General features: G+C 46.6%; 2 protein-coding genes across 3 annotated transcripts; both read right to left on the bottom strand.

Annotated features, from left to right (window-relative positions):
• Positions 1-1,042: 1,042 nt before the first annotated feature.
• Positions 1,043-6,153, bottom strand: LOC147231494 (uncharacterized). 2 transcript variants are annotated; one of them, XM_086152911.1, is made up of 10 exons: positions 5,985-6,153; positions 5,069-5,185; positions 2,971-3,961; positions 2,633-2,890; positions 2,505-2,531; positions 2,318-2,432; positions 2,161-2,249; positions 2,003-2,074; positions 1,806-1,936; positions 1,043-1,711 (listed from the first exon to the last, which is right to left on the bottom strand). In XM_086152911.1, the coding sequence occupies exons 2-10, from the start codon at positions 5,175-5,177 to the stop codon at positions 1,557-1,559; spliced, it is 1,947 nt and encodes a 648-aa protein (XP_086009037.1). In that variant the 5' UTR covers positions 5,178-5,185; positions 5,985-6,153; the 3' UTR covers positions 1,043-1,556. The 2 variants fall into 2 exon arrangements, with proteins under 2 accessions (XP_086009037.1, XP_086009038.1); XM_086152912.1 differs by having other exon boundaries at positions 2,971-3,844; positions 5,985-6,126.
• Positions 6,154-6,476: 323 nt separating this feature from the next.
• On the bottom strand, positions 6,477-13,960 carry epb41l4a (erythrocyte membrane protein band 4.1 like 4A). The gene is made up of 21 exons (XM_086153016.1): positions 13,825-13,960; positions 12,061-12,232; positions 11,881-11,985; positions 11,749-11,794; positions 10,446-10,524; positions 10,260-10,357; positions 10,045-10,184; positions 9,882-9,970; positions 9,711-9,774; positions 9,538-9,629; positions 9,426-9,467; positions 9,307-9,350; positions 9,127-9,194; positions 8,866-9,077; positions 8,743-8,793; positions 7,708-7,797; positions 7,553-7,630; positions 7,445-7,480; positions 7,103-7,171; positions 6,890-6,970; positions 6,477-6,796 (listed from the first exon to the last, which is right to left on the bottom strand). Exons 2-21 carry the CDS (start codon positions 12,154-12,156, stop codon positions 6,700-6,702), a joined length of 1,677 nt encoding a protein of 558 aa, XP_086009142.1. The 5' UTR covers positions 12,157-12,232; positions 13,825-13,960; the 3' UTR covers positions 6,477-6,699.
• Between the last annotated feature and the right edge of the window lie 4,128 nt (positions 13,961-18,088).

The raw sequence follows: 18,088 nt of genomic DNA, 5'->3' as shown, positions 1-18,088 counted from the left end.
TAAAATAAAAGGGGCGGGGCTTCATCGAAACACGTCAATCACTGAGACAGGAACCGGAAATGGAATTAGAAAAATCAAAAAATAATATTATTCAATGTTATTTTAGGCCTGGCCAAGGTCTTCATTCACAAAAACAGAATGGAAAAGTGTTCTCACAATTTTATGTTCTTTATAAAGGATTTTGAATTATACAGAAAAATCCTTAAAACTTATGGAAAAATCCAAAAACCAAAAAATATACAGTTTGATGTCTGAGATTCCTTGTGTACCACCAAGTTAAATACACATTATATTCTCCTTGCAATTTATTTATGTTTTTTTTTAACCATTTTTTTATTTATCTGTTTACCTTTATTTTCTTTTTCTTTGAGCATTAAACATGTCTCACAAAACTTTAATACTGCTAACTTGTACAGTTAAGTGATTAAATACAGAACAAATGTCCTTATGTCCTCATCTTCCTCATCCCCGGTTGATTCATTGACATTCGATTCTACCTTGCCATGTTTATTTGTACATATGTATATCTGTTTATACTATTTATGTTCAATAAAAAAAAACGATTAAAAAGATAACAATGCTAAAAAAAAAACAAAAACATTATATTTTGAATTACTCTTATTTTGAAATACAGTCCAATGATTCCTGTAGATTAAAAATCAATAGATGACAGTGGAATAGTGGTATTTAATATTAGTTAAAATAAATAAATAATGGTGTTTAATTCATTAGATGAATGAATATACCTTCTTGTATGGAATCTCCAGATTTTTCCTGTGTCTGGGATTCCACAGGGTTCTCCAGGGGTCCTCCCACAGTCAGAACACGCTCATGTTCATTGGAGACCCAACATTTACAGGACGAGTGAATAAGTGGATGAATGGTTGGTAGTTCGTATGTATGAACGAATGAGTAAATGTCTCCAGATGAGGCCCTCTGATTCGCCCAGGGGAAGCCTGCCTCTCAGCCAATGACTGAGCGGGGATCCATTGATCCTAAACAAGATTGACGAATTGGTAGGCAGTGAGGAGAGCCGAGTGCAAAGGTGCAGAAACAAACGTTTATTTGTTCCAAAAATAGAAACACTTTCAGCAGAAATATATATTAAAAACTTCACCAGCAGCTGCAGTAGTACTGCGTAGTACTACGCTCAGTGCAGTAGTACTGGGAGTGCTACTACAATATCACAATACTACAAAACCGCGCCGCAGCGTGGGGTTTCGGGGGTCCCCGCGGCAAGAGTGAGGGTGTGGGAGGGTGACGACGCCACGGAACTTGATAAATGTGAAGGGGCACGGCCTAAGGGGGGAGAGGGCGTGGCTTCCCAGAGGTCAGAGGTCAAAGGGCGTGTTGGGGGCAACTATGTCAGTCGGGTCGGCCTGACGACACTGTAAAAATGACATCAAGTACACCGCAAGAACGACAAACCCTCACTGTGCCATCGCCGCCCCCTCCACCAATGAGGGATTCACCGTGGTAACAGCAGCAGCGAGCGCAGTAGCAGCTCTTTTGTTTTTTTTTTGGCCTTTTGAAAAGGGGGGAGGGGGGGGGGGGCGTCACACCTCCAGGCCCTGCCGCGACAGAAAGTCCTCCAGCGCGCTCAGTCGCTCCACCAGCATCACGTCCAGATCGGCCTCGTCATCGTCGGCGTGGTAATGCCGCCGTGCCGCCGTCCGCTTTCTGGCCCCCATGGTGATGGGCAGGCCCACCCCTGTGACGCAAGAGGCTCCAGCATCATGACCCCATTGGGCAGGAGAAAAGGGTTGGAGGCTTGGCCTCTTAAAGAACTACATTTCCCATCATACCTTGTGGTCTCTTCCTCTTCCTGGGTTGGGTGAAGTCTGGGAAGAGAAGGAGCCTGCGCCTCCTCTGGTGGCCGATCACGAGCAGGGCGCCGTCCTTCTCCCGCGGCTCCTCAAAGATGGTCTCCAGGCTCCTGCGGTGAGGAGGCGGAGCATCTGGGACTTGTAGTTCTTTCAAATGGGGGTCTGTAGTTCCTTACCTGTTGGGGTTTGGGGATTTGTAGTTCTTGTTGGTATATATCTCCTCCAGGCTGAACTCCTTCTTCTTCAACCTGTGGAGATGCGAGCGTTCAGAGGCGCCGTCATTGCCACCGCTGCCACCGCCACCCGGCATTTCCTTGTCTCATCCCTGCCTGACCTTTTGACCTTTGGCAGTCCCATTGGCGTGAGCGGCGTCTCCCGCGGCGATGCCCGGCGGATCCGGATCTGCGACACCCGCTTCGCCCTCTGTGGGGAAGGGCGGAGCCATTAATGGGCCGGCGAAGGGAGGGGGACCACCGGGGGGTACCGCTCACCTCGCCGTTGGCGTTGAGGTACTTGGCGCCGGCGTCCGATTGGCTGGCGGGCAAGCTGGTGACGTGACCGGCCCGTGGCTTCTGGAGCCTCTGGCTGGGAAAGCCCAAGCTGCGGCTGGAAAGAAAACAACGTTGGCAGCCGAGTCGGCGCGCTAACCCACTCGCCAAGAGCCTTTTTGTTTGTTACCTTAATGACGATGACGGCCGCATGTAGCTGCGGGGACAACACATCATGTGATTACATTTGGGCGGAAGCGAGTCACATTTTTTTAAAAGCGGCCAATCAGGTGGCTACATCGGTATAAAGCAACCAACCAGTGGTCGGTGCTCAGGCTGGGCGGGGCCGTCCAGTCCCTCAAAGGCCGGAGGTTGCCGCTGCCACCCCTCGCCGCCGCCATGGCCTCCACGGCGACCACCGACAGCCGCAGCACGGGGGTGGGATCGAAGGACAGTGGGGGGAAGTCCGAGAAACCCCACTCGCCGCCGGGGATGGTGACGGTGGTCGCGGATTGGACGAGCCTCCTAGGCGGCGGCAGGAAGCGCAGGGCATTCTGGGAAGAGGAAGCGGCGAGGCTAGAGGGGGAGGAGAGACGTCACTGGAACACATAGCGCTCGGCTCACTGCTGCATCACCCCCGGCGACGGCGTCCCCACCTGTCAAACATCTGCGTGGCGACGACGCCGTTCCGCCTGACGACGTTGAGCGCCTTCTCCGATCGGCCGCCTGTTTCCCGCCACCTCCCGCTGAAGTTGCGCAGAGTGAGCGGCGCCTCTGACTCCCCGATGGAGAACGCCATCCTACCCACAAACCTTCCGCACAACTCCTCCTCCTCTTCTTCTTCTTCTTCTTCTTCTTCTCTGGTGCGCTGAGAAGCTCCACCTCGTGGACTCCCGTGGGAGCTCCTCCTCCTCCTCTTCCTCCCCTTCGGCTCCAAAGACACCTCCTCGCTGTCGGACGGTGAGGACAGCGATGAAGACGAGGGAGAGGCGGCACGGAGGAGGCGGGGTTCCAGAGGAGGAGGAGGAGGAGGAGGTGGCATACAGGAGGGGCTTGGAGGAACCCTCGCCGCCTCTTCATCCCCTTGCGGGCGGCGCCGCCGCTTCCTCCTCTTCCTCCCGCTCCTCTCCAGGGCGTCCAGGCGGCGGCTCAGGGTCGCCAAGGCTCCTCGCAGAAGGCGACGCACCTCCATCCTGTGGGCAGAGAGGAGGCGGGGCAGGAGGGAGGAGCAGGGGCAGGATGGGGGAGGAAGAGGAGGAGCAGGAGCGAGGTCGGGCGATGGAGGAGCGGGGGAGGAGGAAGGAGAAGGAGGAAGACGGGTGAGGGAGGAAGGATTAGGCTGAGGAGGTGGAGAGAGCGTGGGGGAGCGTGGGGGGGCGGGCGGCGGCGGCTGGAGGTGAGGAAGAGGAGGAAGAGGAGGAGGAGGGAATAGAGGCGGAGGTAGGAGGGAGCGGAAGGCAAAGAGAGATGGCTGGAGGCAGGGATGGGCTGGAAAAAAGGAGGGTGGAGGTGGAGGTGCGTGGTGAGCGGCTGGATGGGGGGATGAGGAGGAGGAGGAGGAGGAGGGCGTCGCTGAGGTGGAGGTGGCGCGATGGGATGGAGGAAGAGGAGGAGAGGATGAGGAGGACCTCCGAGGAGGAGAAACTCCTGGAGGGAAACATCAGTCACAAGCTCAAGACAATTCAAACTTTCAAACTAAACTTTGACCCCCATGTGCGCGCGTGTACACAAAGCGCGCACGCGCGCACACACACACACACACACACACACGTGCGCACACGCACACACAAACAGGTCACTTTTATGTGCTACAATTCTGGCGTCGAGCTTATATTAAAGGGAAAACACAGTACATTATTAAATATTATTTATAAAATAATAATTAAATATTACAGTATTTACGGGAGAATATCTATATTAAGGTACTTAAGGAAGAATATGCATATGGGTGTTTGAGGTAGAAATCCTATATTAAAATATTTATGGTGGAATTCCTATATTAGGGCATTTAAAGATACCAGTACTAGTATACTTAAGAGAAGAAGAAAAAGAAATATCTTTATTGGGATGTTTAAGATGAGAAACCTTGATCAGGATGTAAACCTAACCAAGTAAAATATAGGATTGTCCCAGAAAATTAGAATATTGTAATAAAACTCTTTATCTTCAGTAATGCAATTACAAAAACAAAAATGTAATACATTCTAGATTCATTACAAATCAACTGAAATATTGCAAGCCTTTCATTATTTTAATATTGCTCATTATGGCTTACATCTTAAGAAAAGTAAAAAATCGTATCTCAAAATATTAGAATATCATAAAAAAGTATTTTTTGTTTTTTTAATTGCATTGCAGAAGATAAAGAACTTTATCACAATATTCTAATATTCAGAGACAGTCCTGTATATTAAGGTATTTAAGGTGGAACACCTATCTTATATTAGGGTGATTAGGAATAGAAAACCCATATCAGAGCCTAAAACCTGATTTGGTACCTATAATTTATACTTAAATAATCCCACGCTATTGGGTATTTAAGGAAAAATCTATATTTAAGGTAGAGAACCAATATTGGGGTATTTAAAGTCGAATACCTATATTTAAAGTCGAATACCTATATGAGGGTATTGAACAACTTTAACGGCTCTGAAACTTATTTTGAATATAAAGAAAGCCCGATAAAACGGTCAAGTGTGTGTTTGAAAACGCGGAGAGACATGGAGAGATAGCTCCGAAAAAAACAAGACGTACCTTCCTGCAGTCCCACATCGTTGTCATCATCGTCGTCATCATCGTCGTCATCAGCGGCCAATGGGAGAGACGGGTTGCGAGCTACGGCCGTAAGCGGGCGAGAGAGCATGACGACAACTGGGAAAAAGAGACATGAGAGAGATTAAATAGTAACAAAATAAGCATATCAAGGTCATCTCATCTCAATGTGGGCAGCCTTCTGCCTTGATCCGCCAAGGTAGAGAGGGAGAGGGAGAACAGAGGGAAGGAAAGCAGGACTGTGATAGAGGGGGTATCAATTTGGGAAAATCTACCATATCACTCATTCACACTTCATATATGTACACAAACAACCATTCACACATACTATATTATTGTGATTGAAGGGATATATTGAATATAACCCAGGAGGAACCCGGAGAGCCTGCAGGAACCCCACACAGGAAGCGCTAAGCACTGCCCTTCAACTAATTTTATTCCAGACAGCATGAAAAGTGATTTTAAACCACTTGTTTGTCCAAAATATCAACATTTTTAAATGAAAAGGTGCGTGTGAAGTAATGTGACTTCATCACTGCACCAATTCAAAACAAACCCCCTCTCGCCACGTCTCGCAGCATCACGCGAGATTTCCGTCGCATCCACAGGGAGGGGAGAAAATAAATGGAATCGCGAAATCCGTTGTTTAAAACCCCGTCAGCTGTCCGACAGCTGATCTCGGTGGGCTCCTTTCGTCACCAGGACCCCGTTCGACGGCGGGGGGAGCCTGGGGACGCCGAGGCGGGGGCAGTCCTGTGGCGAGCCGCGGGGGAAGGGAGGGCAGAACGGGTTTTGGTGGGAAATAAAGGATAGTGGTCGAGCTAGCAAAAGCGGCTAGCAGTCATTAGCAGGCTTTAGCTTGTGGGACTCCGTCAAACCAGGACTCGTTTTTTTTTACCTTCTTTTCAAGCCCCGATGATCCGTGAGACAACCCTCGCTCCCCTAGCGCTCATTTCGGGCGGGTTCAAAGACGGAACCAGGCCGAATCTGGGCGCTACTTCCCCCGAGGAATCGCCGCTGCCTTGCGAACACAGCAGACCGGCGTCAAGTTGGACTCCAGCAGCGACGAATGGACTTCCGCCGGACGTTTTAAAATAAAAGAAGGCGGACAAGCCGGCGGAAGTACAACGATATAAACATAGATAGCTTTATTAACCCCCCCCATCCGAGGCTCAGCACCTTCAAAATAAAACGAGCTTCTTACGGTTTCCAGTTAAAAAAACAACTTTAAAAAAAGAAAACAAAAATGCTTTATTAAAATGATAGGACTTAATAAACACATCCTGAAACTTTCCAATAAATCCAAAATTCTCCAATAAACCCAAAAGTTTTGGGTTGAGTTTTTGAAGAACTCAATTTAAAAGTTTATTTTGAAGTATTTGTGCCTGAGTATTCCCATGTGATACCATTCGATACTATAACGGGTACTACATGTAGTACTTTCCACAATGTTTATAACTTATTTGTTTAGATATCATGACACGACATGTCTGCCAGACCTCTTGTCCAATCAGAGTGCAGGACGACATTGCACAGCAGGTGGTTGCCTAGCAACCGAACAGCAAGCCACACCAGAGACGCTTTCCGACTTGGTAAATGTGACACCCAAAGCGTTAATATCTGAGCGCATTCACAGCCGCCACCGCCTCAGGGCCTTTGGGTGAAGTGTCGGTTGCCGTGGTGACAGGAAGAGGCGGGACCAGCTTGGTCCTTGAGCGAAACAAATGTGGACAGAAAAAGGACCGTTGGACCACCGGAAACTCGACGGATGTCGACAGCGACGTCAGTTTGATTGACACTCACTGGAGCTCTGAGGCCGACGCCGACTTGCGATGTCTCCGCCCCCTGGGTGAAGGCCGCGTCCTGATTGGCTCAGCAGGGACTCTGCAAAAACCCCATGATTCACCTACCGTTAATTGTTTCCAAAACTACACGTTTTATTTTTCCAAGTTCGAGATGGGTATAAGTTAAAAGTAAAACCGGTGGGAACACACAAAGAAGGTCAAAGGTCATCACCTCACTTCCTTATATGGTATTTCCTCCATCTCCCTGTCAATCAGAGTGTCAGGATCCACCAGCTGCTTCCTGTGAACAAACAGCTTGTTTGTCAGTCTATAATAATAATAATATTTAAGTCCAGCTGCCACAGAAATGTTTTGACAAGATTTGATAATAACAATAAATATACTGATGGTAAAAATAGTAATAAAGATGATGATATCAACCCTCTTATTATGTTAAGGGTCAATTTGACCCATTTCACCCATTGACCCAATGGGTCAAATTGACCCTTAACATAATACGAGGGTTAATATATAATAAGTGATTAATGTAGAGGGTAAGATGGAGTCCACGTACTGGATGTGCTTCCATATTTGGGCATTAGGGCTCCGCCTACAAAGATCAATTCCATGTTAGCATTAGCGCTGTCATTTCAGAGGGCGCGGCTGGTAGCAGCTAACGCACCGACATGCACTCTGAGTATCAGTTGTGTTGTTTACATACGAATTGCTGCGGGGGATGGAGTCAGGTTTCTGATTGGTGCTGCAGGGCGACAACAGGAAGTGGATTAGAATGGTGAAGGGAGTGATGGTGCTTGAGGGCCGGAGCCATTCTCTCACCGCTTCCCTGATCTCCTCCTGCGACGCTCACCAATGTTCACCGCCTTCTCTGATTCGCTGCCGCTGCTGTTGTTGCCATGGGAGCGGCACCTTAAGGTGGGAGGTCAGAAAGGTAAACAAGCCGTCTGTCCAGGAAAGTAAAATTTCACAGTGTTCCAAATCCTTCCATAATTTTCACAACCTTTCAAAAGCGTTTCTATAAATTTCCAAATTTTTATCATTTCAAAGAAATTTTCCTGTAAATTGAAAAACTTTCCAAATCCTCCCTGTAATTTCAAAGAATTTTCCAATAATTTGAAGATCTTTCCAAAACTTTTTGAAATTATCTGTAATTTTCTGAAACTTTCTGATTTTCAATTGAATCTGAAAGCTTTCAAATAAAAAACACTTTCAAATACATTCCTCAACTTTCCTACATTTTCAGAGACTTTCTGAAACTATCTTAGACTTTCCAACAAAAACCTTAATGATGTTCCAAAATGTTCAAAACTTTCCGCCATTTTCGGAAACATTCTGAAACTTTTCAATAAATTCAAAAAGTCTTCTAAAACATTTCAAAACAATCCAATGCATCAGACAGCTTTCTGTAACTGACTGACGCTTTCTAATAAATTCAAAACTTACTGCAATTTCAAATCTTTCAAAAATTTTCTTTTCATTATCTGAAAATTTCCAAATTTTCAGAAAAATTTCCAATGTATTCAAACATTTTCCAGAACATTCAAAACCGTTTCAATACATTAAAAAAAATTTAAAAAAAATTCCAATGAATTCAAACATTTTCCAGAACATTCAAAACCGTTTCAATACATTCAAAAACTTTCCAGTAAATGAAAATAAATCAAATTCTCTCCAAAAACTTTCCATTACATTTAAGAAACTTTCCAATACTTTCAAAAAATGTAAGAATACATTTCAGAACTTTCCAAATACTTTTCCGAAACCTTCCAAGCCCAATTTACAGATGACCTAACTCCGTGTCTGTCAGTCAAATAACTACATTGACTTAGCCAGACATAAGCCACGCCCCCAGACCTCCTCCGCTGGCGTCTGATTGGCAGCTCTCCATCCAGACTTCGGCTCCGCCTACAAGACAGGAAACAGCCAATCAGATGTTATCCTTTTCTCCCCTGGCCGTCCGACCTGTCTGCCCCTCACCCGTGTGCCCCTCCTCCCCGTGGCTCTTCCTGTAAGCTGATTGGACGAAACGCGGGGGAGGCCTTGAACAGGCCGCTGGGAGCCAATGAGAGGTCGACGATCAATAACGCCATCGTAAAATGACCAGTTATCGATCGGAAGCAACCGTTGGGACCACCTGACTGAGCCGCCGTTTTCCCAGGGTGCACTGGGCTCGGCTCCGCCCCCTGGCCCTGTGGCATCCAATCGCGGCGTGGCTGCGGGCGCCGTCCGCACCCTCACTGGCTCGGCAACGGCATCCTGCGTCCGATTGGCTGGCGGAGAGGAGGCGGGGCCAGAGGTGGGACTTCCTGGTTCCAAGGTGACACAAAAACAGGAAGTGGTGAAGATGTTACGCAGGATGTAGGTCAAACTTTCAGGTTGGTGTGTGTGTGTGTGTGTGTGTGTGTGTGAGAGACGTACCGAGAAATTTATGTTTGATGACGACTGTGCTTTTCTTCTTCACGCTGTGGACCAGAAGACACACACCATTACTCTTCCGCCTCCAGTCTCCAGATGTTGACCTCCGGCCTTTCCTTCACCTGTCTTTCCGCATGTCCATGCCGGCCCTCAACTTGGACATCCTGGAAGACACAACAAATGTCACCTGTGTCCACGTGTGTGTGTGTGTTTGTGTGTGTGTGTGTGTGAGACCTGTAGAAGGTGTGATGTTCCACGCAGCTCCTCCATAGCCTCTTCCCATGGGACCGGTCGGACGTGTGGAAGAAGAAGGATGTCTCTGAATTCTGACAAACACACACACACACACACAGCTTAGCTGTTAGCGGTTAGCTGTTAGCAATTAGCGGTTAGCATCCATCGCTCACCCTTTTGCCGGCGACCCGGAGCTCGAAGGTCCGCTCCCTGAAGTGCAGCTTGCTGATTCGCTGCCTGAAGACGGGAGCGGGCGGAGTCACAGGGTCAGTGGGTGGGGTCAGTGATGAGTGGGCGGGGCATATGATTGACAGGGGGTCACATGATCATTGGGCAGGTCCTACCAGAAGTACTTTCCCACCAGCTCCTTGTTCTTGTAGATGACCACGCCCACCGGCGTGGGACCCAGGAAGTACTCTGATTGGTTCTCGCCCTGCAAAGCATCATGGGAGGGGACGGGTGACACACACAAACACAAACAAGGATACACACAGACGGTCAACCCACGTAGGCGGCGAAGAGGTCGGCGCCGTACATCTGGAGGGACGAGCAGTGAGACAGGAAGAGGCGGCGAGCGACAAGATGGTTCCACTTCAGGGTTTCATCCAAGTTCTCCAGCTCCACCTGGACCTGATCTCCTCCATCAGCTTGAAGAGAAGACCATCACAACTCAACACACACACTTACAGTCCATGTGTGCGTGTGTGTGTGTGTGTCCTCACCCAGCATCATCAGAGCCTGAAGTCGAGATCGGAGGTCAGAGGTCACAGGCAGACGACCCCGACACATGTCTTGCCGGAGCTGCAGGTAGAACTGGTCCCTGCGTGGAGGGGGGCGGAGCCGTGATGTAATCGCATCTCCGGCCAATCAGCGCACGGCGGCGTTTCAAAATAAGGGGCGGCGCTCACCGAGCGGCCTCGTCCTCCAGCTCGGCAGGATCCTCGGCATAGAACCTCACGCCGAAGTAGAAAATGTACGGGGGCCCCACTGGGACCGAGCACAGAATTCATGATGATGCAATTACAATGTAATTGCATGAAATTACAGTTGAATTACATGTAATTGCATGTAATTGCACTTGAGTTGCACTTAATTTTCAAAACTCTAAGTATTTTTAAGTAGTATCATTAAGTTGCGGTGTAATGGCAGCATTAATATTGCAAAAACATGTAACTGTATTGTAATTACAGTGTAATTCCATGTAATTACGTGAAATTACAAAGTAATGACAACATATTTCCATGTATTAATTGCGTACAATTACATTTTCATTGCATGTAATTTCATATAAGTAAAATGTAGTTAAATGCAATTATAAGGTAGATATATGTATTTATAATGTAAAAATTTGGTCTTGATGGAATAATGTAAATATACTGCAATGAGATGTGTTTACATTACAACTATATCTAATTATATTACAAATACATGTTATTATGTATTATATTATAAAAAAAATGTAGTGTAATTAGATGATAGTGAAATTAAAATGACATCTCATCACATGTAACTAAATGTAATTAGATAATAAATTGCAATGATCATATCGTAATAGCCTGAAGTCATATTTTATTTTCATGTATTTATATTACAATATGAGATAATCCACCATCAGTGCATGTTACCATATGAATGTTTTTGTATTATAATGTTTTGATATAAGTAATTCACATTAAATACCTGTATTTATATTGTAATTTCATTATAATTACACAACATTACAGTGTAACATGCAAGTACATTAAGTTAAATGTTGACATTACATTTAAGATTCACAATTATATTTTAATAACATTACAATAACCTACCACATATTATTACATTATAATAAAATGTTACTTTATCCTACAACTGCATATTAAATTGTAAATTCATGTCAGTGCTTATAACTACATTGCCATTATCGTAACTGTGTATCAATATGTTGTAATGTTATAATTGAGTGTTATTATAATATTAATTATTTAATGTATTTACATTGCAATTACAGGTAATTTCATATAATTACATCCCATTTCCAGTCATTGCAGATAAATACACGTTATTATGTTATAACTAAATGCTATTACATGACAATACATGTAGCTTTCATGTAATTACGTGAAAATTAATGTAATTACATGTAATTATATTGTAATTACATGCAATTACATTCTAATTATGTTTGCACTGAGTAACACTGTCATGCAAGAATTGGTGAATAAAGCTCACGGAGGCCTCGGTGCTGCGAGAGGGTTCTCGTCGGGTCCAGCCACCTCTGAGGGGAAACAATAATCAATAACAATCAGTAATAATCAATAATCGACGAACGATCGGCTCGATCGATCGAGAATCTCCCCGCACCGTCTGCTGCCCGGCATCGCAGAACCTCAGGCCGAAGAAGCGAACCTCCGACAAGCCCAGGTGGGCGAACACTTGATCCAAAATGGCCGCCCCCTTAGTGGATTTCTGCGAGGGGATTGGTGGAAAAGGTCAGCCAGCGGCGACGGGTCAAGGAAACACGGAGCCAAGATGGCCGCCGACCTTCACGCCTCGCTCCGCCGTCAGTTGCAGCTTGGTCTCGTCCAATAGCAGAACCTCCCCGTAGAAGTCGTCCCGGCTGCCACGGAAACACGCCATCTTGCGGCGAGCGGAGGAAGTGACATCACCGACTGACCAATGAGGAGATGCGATGGCGAAACGGACGATGTCGTCACTACAGAGAGGGCGATGGCAGAAACAAACATGGCGTATAAAAGAGTGTTCAAACATTGACGCTCACTGACGCACGCCGTCAGACAGGAAATGCTCCTTTGGAAGTGCGAACAAACAGGAAGTGATCCTGGGAAGCACTGACAAACAGGAAGCACTCCCGAGGGAGCATTGATAAACAGGAAGTCCTTTCAGGGATACAATGACAGACAGGAAGTGCTCCTGGGGAGGAGCTAAAAAACAGGAAGGGCGCCTGGGATGATGATTACAGGCAGGAAGTGCTCTTGAGAGGCTCTAACAAACAGGAAATAATCCTCAGGAAGCGCTAACAAACAGGAAGTGCTCCTGGGATGGCATTTACAGGCAGGAAGTGCTCCTGGGAGGCTCTAACAAACAAGAAGCGATCCTGAGGAGACGCTAACAAACAGGAAGTAATCTTGAGGAGACGCTAACAAACAGGAAGTGCTCCTCTGATTGTGCTTACAGGCAGGAAGTGCTCATGGAAGGCTACAACAAACAGGAAATGATCCTGAGGAAACGCTAACAAACAGGAAGGGCTCCTGGGATTGCGCTTACGGGCAGGAAGTGCTCATTGGAGTCTATAACAAACAGGAAGTGATCCTGAGGAAGCGCTAACAAACAGGAAGTGCTCCTGGGATGGCATTTACAGGCAGGAAGTGCTCCTGGGAGGCTCGAACAAACAGGAAGCGATCCTGAGGAGACGCTAACAAACAGGAAGTGCTCCTGGGATTGTGTTTACAGGCAGGAAGTGCTCATGGAAGGCTACAACAAACAGGAAGTGATCCTGAGGAAACGCTAACAAACAGGAAGTGCGCCTGGGATTGCGCTTACGGGCAGGAAGTGCTCATTAGAGGCAATAACAAAAAGGAAGTGATCCTAAGGAAGCGCTAACAAACAGGAAGTGACCTTGAGGAGATGCTAACAAACAGGAAGTGCTCCTGGGAGGCTCTAACAAACAAGAAGCGATCCTGAGGAGACGCTAACAAACAGGAAGTGATCTTGAGGAGACGCTAACAAACAGGAAGTGCTCCTGGGATTGTGTTTACAGGCAGGAAGTGCTCATGGAAGGCTACAACAAACAGGAAGTGCTCCTGGGGAGGAGCTAGAAAACAGGAGGTGCTCCTGAGGAGACGCTAACAAACAGGAAGTGCTCCTGGGATTGTGTTTACAGGCAGGAGTTGCTCATTAGAGGCAATAACAAAAAGGAAGTGATCCTGAGGAAGCGCTAACAAACAGGAAGTGATCCTTGGACGGTGCTTACAGGCAGGAAGCACTCCTGAGGAAGCGCTAATTAACAGGAAGTCCTCCTGGGAAGGCACTGACAACCAGGAAGTGCTCCTGGGACGTCGGACACAGACAGGAAGTGGTCCTTGGGAGGTGCTAACAAACAGGAAGTGCTCCTGCCTGTATTCTCTCCATGTTCTCTGAGTTCCTCCCATGGCCCACTGATGACAAAAGGCGGGGCAACTGAGAGGGTGAACGACTGGATGATTGACAGCTGACCGTCCAAGTTAAGCCCCGCCCCCTCACCGCCGCCTCCATTTAAATCAGGTAAGAAACAAATCTTCATCTCACCTTCATCTTCTGGTTCCTTCTGTTTTTTTACTTGTGAAGCGTCTTTGAGTGTCATGAAAAGTGCTATAAAAATCCCATGTATTATTATTATTATTATTATTATTATCTTCTTTTCCACTGCCTCCGTCTCCTTCTCCCGCTCTGCTCTGTTGACCTGTCGCCGTGGCGACTGACCCTGTAGCCCCGCCCCCCTCCTCCCCCTCCCATCTGTAAACTGCCGTCCAGTCCTCTTCATTTACTTATCATTTCTGAATTATTCCAGACGTTACATAAATTCCAGAAAACTCAAGATAATTTTTTGATAATTGAAAAAAAAATAAAAATTGGAAAGTTTAAATTGATTATTTTTTATTGTTTTTTTTTTATGCATTTGTAGTGGAAAAATTCCCCTTTCAGGGATTTTTCTCAAGAAAACACCGCTGCCCGTCATATAGCCTCTGCTACTTCCTCCTTACCTTTTAATTCTACGAATCCTACGCTACACTCGAGTCCGCTCGTTCTCCGAAGAACTCTGAGTAACCTGATCTTATGTATGACGACTATGAGACCATGAGGACTTGTGAGTGAAATTCGTGTATTTGCAAGTGTATTTGCAGTCCCTATGTCCTCTATTGTAAGTCGCTTTGGATAAAAGCGTCTGCCAAATGCAATGTAATGTAATGTAATTCAAAACAAATACCCGACCCGGACGTTCAGAGAAGGCCAAGTGTGTGAAGGAGAGATTCCGCAGGTCCTTCCTGCCAGCTGCCGTTCGACTATTTAACACACAGCTCTGCTCTCAATGGACTTCTCTTTCATTCATCTATTCAAATATCCATTCATTCACTCTCCTACACATCCACTCCCTTGGATACCATAGGTGTTACTACTGCGCTGTTACCATAGCAACCATCGCCGTTGTTTACTTTTAAGGTTAGATTTATTTAAATATTCAATTTAAGATAAGACAATACTTTCCCCGTGGGGAAATTCATCGTCACAGCAGCGAAACAATAACTGAATATAAATAACAATTAAAAGGACGCGGACAACAAAAAGGGTAGGAACAGATAACTGATGACAACAAGGATAAAACAGGGATAGTTTGCACATATTTATATTTTGTCACATTGTAGGGTGCAACTTCTTATTCCAGTCACGGTTTTTAGGAAGTACCTGACCCAAATGCAAGAACACTCTGAGGAGGTAAGGCATTTTATTTACAAAGACAAGAATGGGTGACCCTCAACTGTCAGCCTGTCCATCACCACTGCAAACAAGAAGGGGCTCAGAGCTGATCCCTGCTGAAGTACCACAACCATCTTGAACTTCTCTGCTAAGCAGAGTTCTCCAGAAGGTCCACTCATACATTTCATGGAAAAGAAATACGTTTGAGTTGAGAATCCTTGCTTTCCAAAGGGCGAAATGTTAAGATGGACTAAGTTAGGAGAGTGAGAACCCAAGGTTGGGATGACGTAGAGAAACGCAAGTAATTGTGGATGTGGAAGAAAGAAAAACAGAAAAAAGAAGAGAATGTGAAAGACCTACTGGTACTGCTGGGGCAGTGGTTCTTAACCTTGTTGGAGGTACTGAACCCCACCTGTTTTACATGCGCATTCACCGAACCCTTCTTTATTGGATGGAGGATCGTTTCGTCGATGGGTACAAAGAACAGGCGGAGTAGCCTTTTCATGGAATCTGGCTCCCTTCACCTTGAATTCAGCAAGCGCTATGTTCTTGTAGTTCCCATCTCCATGCAGCTGAAGAAAGCCTTCCCTTAGTTTTGCCGGTGCTGGACTAGAATTGCTCATCTTGTCTTTGCAAATCATGTAGTTCGGACATCGATTCCAATCGCGTTCCGTCATACATGTGAATCCGTATTGTACGTGTTCTTCCGACCGCTTTCTTTCTTTGCCTGACATAATTAGTATGAAGGGATTAAAATATTAAGAAAGAAATCACATGACGTACCATCACGACAGTAACTACAACTGAGCGCGCCAAAATCCCCGCAGCACGGATAGGCCGAGCTATGTAGCGTGATCACCTGCGGCCAGTGATGTCATCACCAATGTTTGTCTCGACCTCCGCCGAACCCCTGAGACTGACTCACCGAACCCCTGGGGATCGATCGAACCCAGGTTAAGAACCACTGTGCTGGGGTAATGGTAGAGATGTGGTCCAGATGGGTTGAAGACTTCCCATCCCTAGATGGGGAACTCCAACCAGAATAAGCCGTTATAACTGCGCTCACTTCGTGAATGCGGCCATGGACGTGGTTGCAGCATTCTGGCATACAAGTATGGGGGCGACATAGAGAGCCAGAGGCAAATGAAGGCGTGTGAAATTCGGATCAACCCCAGGATGAGGCAAAGGATAGGAAGCCAGCCTGCACCCGTCTACCTCATGGCGCGATGACGCAATCCTTCAAGGATGCAAAAACATGCCACTCAGACTTCCCAACAGGTAAAGGACGCACTTCCTAAACAAGCAACCAAACCCTGCACTTCCTCGGGCCTCGTGAAGGACCTTCAAGGTCCTCCTCACCACACGCACTGGCTTGAAGGTCGTGGAACGAGCAGTATGGAAGGTACCAGAGCCCAATGGCAACTTTGTAATCGATCCAGGTGTACATGACCCTACTAACCCTCAAGGGAACCAAACCCTTGGTCTGGCAAGTTGCTCTCCACAACCACCACTCTACGTTGTAGACAAGGATGTTGCATCGGACCACTGATGGAATGAGGGGTCCGAGTCCACGCCCATGGCTCCCTTTCTGACAGTCAGGGTTACCAAGCAACGAGCAAGAGCCTTGAGGAAGTGGAGCATCAGACTCACAGGAAGGCTGGAACCAAGATGTGGTGGCCATTTGCCGAATTCCCCGCCAGAAACAAGAAAAATCTGGACAAAGGTGACCCATATCTAACACTCCTTCTGCTATGTTAACACCGAGCTGCTCCCCCATAATGTACTCCTAGATAGCGGGTTCCCATTAGCAATTCCAAGCATACGCCCAAAATCGGTATATTTCATCCATGACTGCCTGTCAAAGACCTCTTCTCCGCTCTCCAGATAACACCGATCTGTTCATGTCTGTGGTGGCACGTGGCTTTTTGTGGCCCCATGCTGCTACGTAGCCTGAGAAAGCATACAAGTCAGAGCAATGCAAGGGGGGGCAATGCCTTAACATGCTCGGCGGAGCAGCTTCTCTGATAAGAGGTTTATTGCCCCCAACGCAAACAGCACCTGAGTGTCCCTTGCTAGCATACAGGCTCTGTGGGTCCGGGTTGTCTGCTAACGGATTGCTCAATAGAATCAAACAAGAAGTAACCTTCCTAGAGCATGACTCCATACTGTGCAAGTTGTGGACAAGTGGTTGTTCCCCAACCGGGAGCAGGCACACTACCACTCTAGGCCGAAACTACCGAATACCTGGTCATTTTTTCTGGGTCCGCCTTACGAGAAGACAGAATCTCAAAGTCCGCCATCAATTGACGACATCCCAGCATGGGGTTTGCGTGATAACAGACACTTCCTGTTGCACGTTCGGCCCAGTCAGTAACAAGGATGGTGTACCAGGATGGATCTCACCAGGTCATTTCTCAAGGATGGAAAAGCCTGGATTCTAACCACGGTTGCTAGGAGATGCCATGTGCTAACTAGTCCCCTGTTAACTAAAGCGGTCCATCAATCAATTCTGACCTCACTGGACGAGCCAAAGTCTGATTCCGAATCCGAAAAAAGACACGCATTCATAATGGGTGTCCACTTTTTGGTGTTTTTATTGTTCCAAGGTATGTTTTATGAAAAAAAGGCCTTTCAAGGCCTTTCATACTTCCTATTTATCTCCCGGCAACAGGGACGAAGCTCCAGGCAACCGAAGGTTACCTGAAGTGTAACCTAATCTAATGTATCCACCTGAGTGCTGAAGACTACATGCATGTATCTTTACTCTTCCCCCTGTGGGAATGAATTCCATTAATAAATAATCACTCCCACGGATAGTTGTCTCATTTGGGGGGGAGAGGAAATTATTTCTGCTGCATCCGTTGCCGTGGAGACCGGCCCTCCAGCCCCTCCCCCTCCCATCTGCAAGCGACCGATCCAGTCCTTTTTATTTATCTATTGTCTATCTCGAATTTCTGAACCATTCCAGATGTTTCCTTGTATTCTATAAGTTCCCGAAGACTTCAGATAATATATTGGAATATTTTGAAAATCATTTTAAAAAATTGGAAAATTTATTTGACCTCTTTTTCATTTTTTTTCCTAAGCGCACTAGCTC

This window comes from Fistularia commersonii, chromosome 9, assembly GCF_037954325.1.
Source record: "Fistularia commersonii isolate RoL2024-O1a breed Wild chromosome 9, RoL_Fcom_v1.0, whole genome shotgun sequence".
Lineage (NCBI taxonomy): Eukaryota > Metazoa > Chordata > Actinopteri > Syngnathiformes > Fistulariidae > Fistularia > Fistularia commersonii.
Note: the sequence above shows the minus strand (reverse complement) of the source record. Positions and strands in the feature narration are given on the sequence as shown.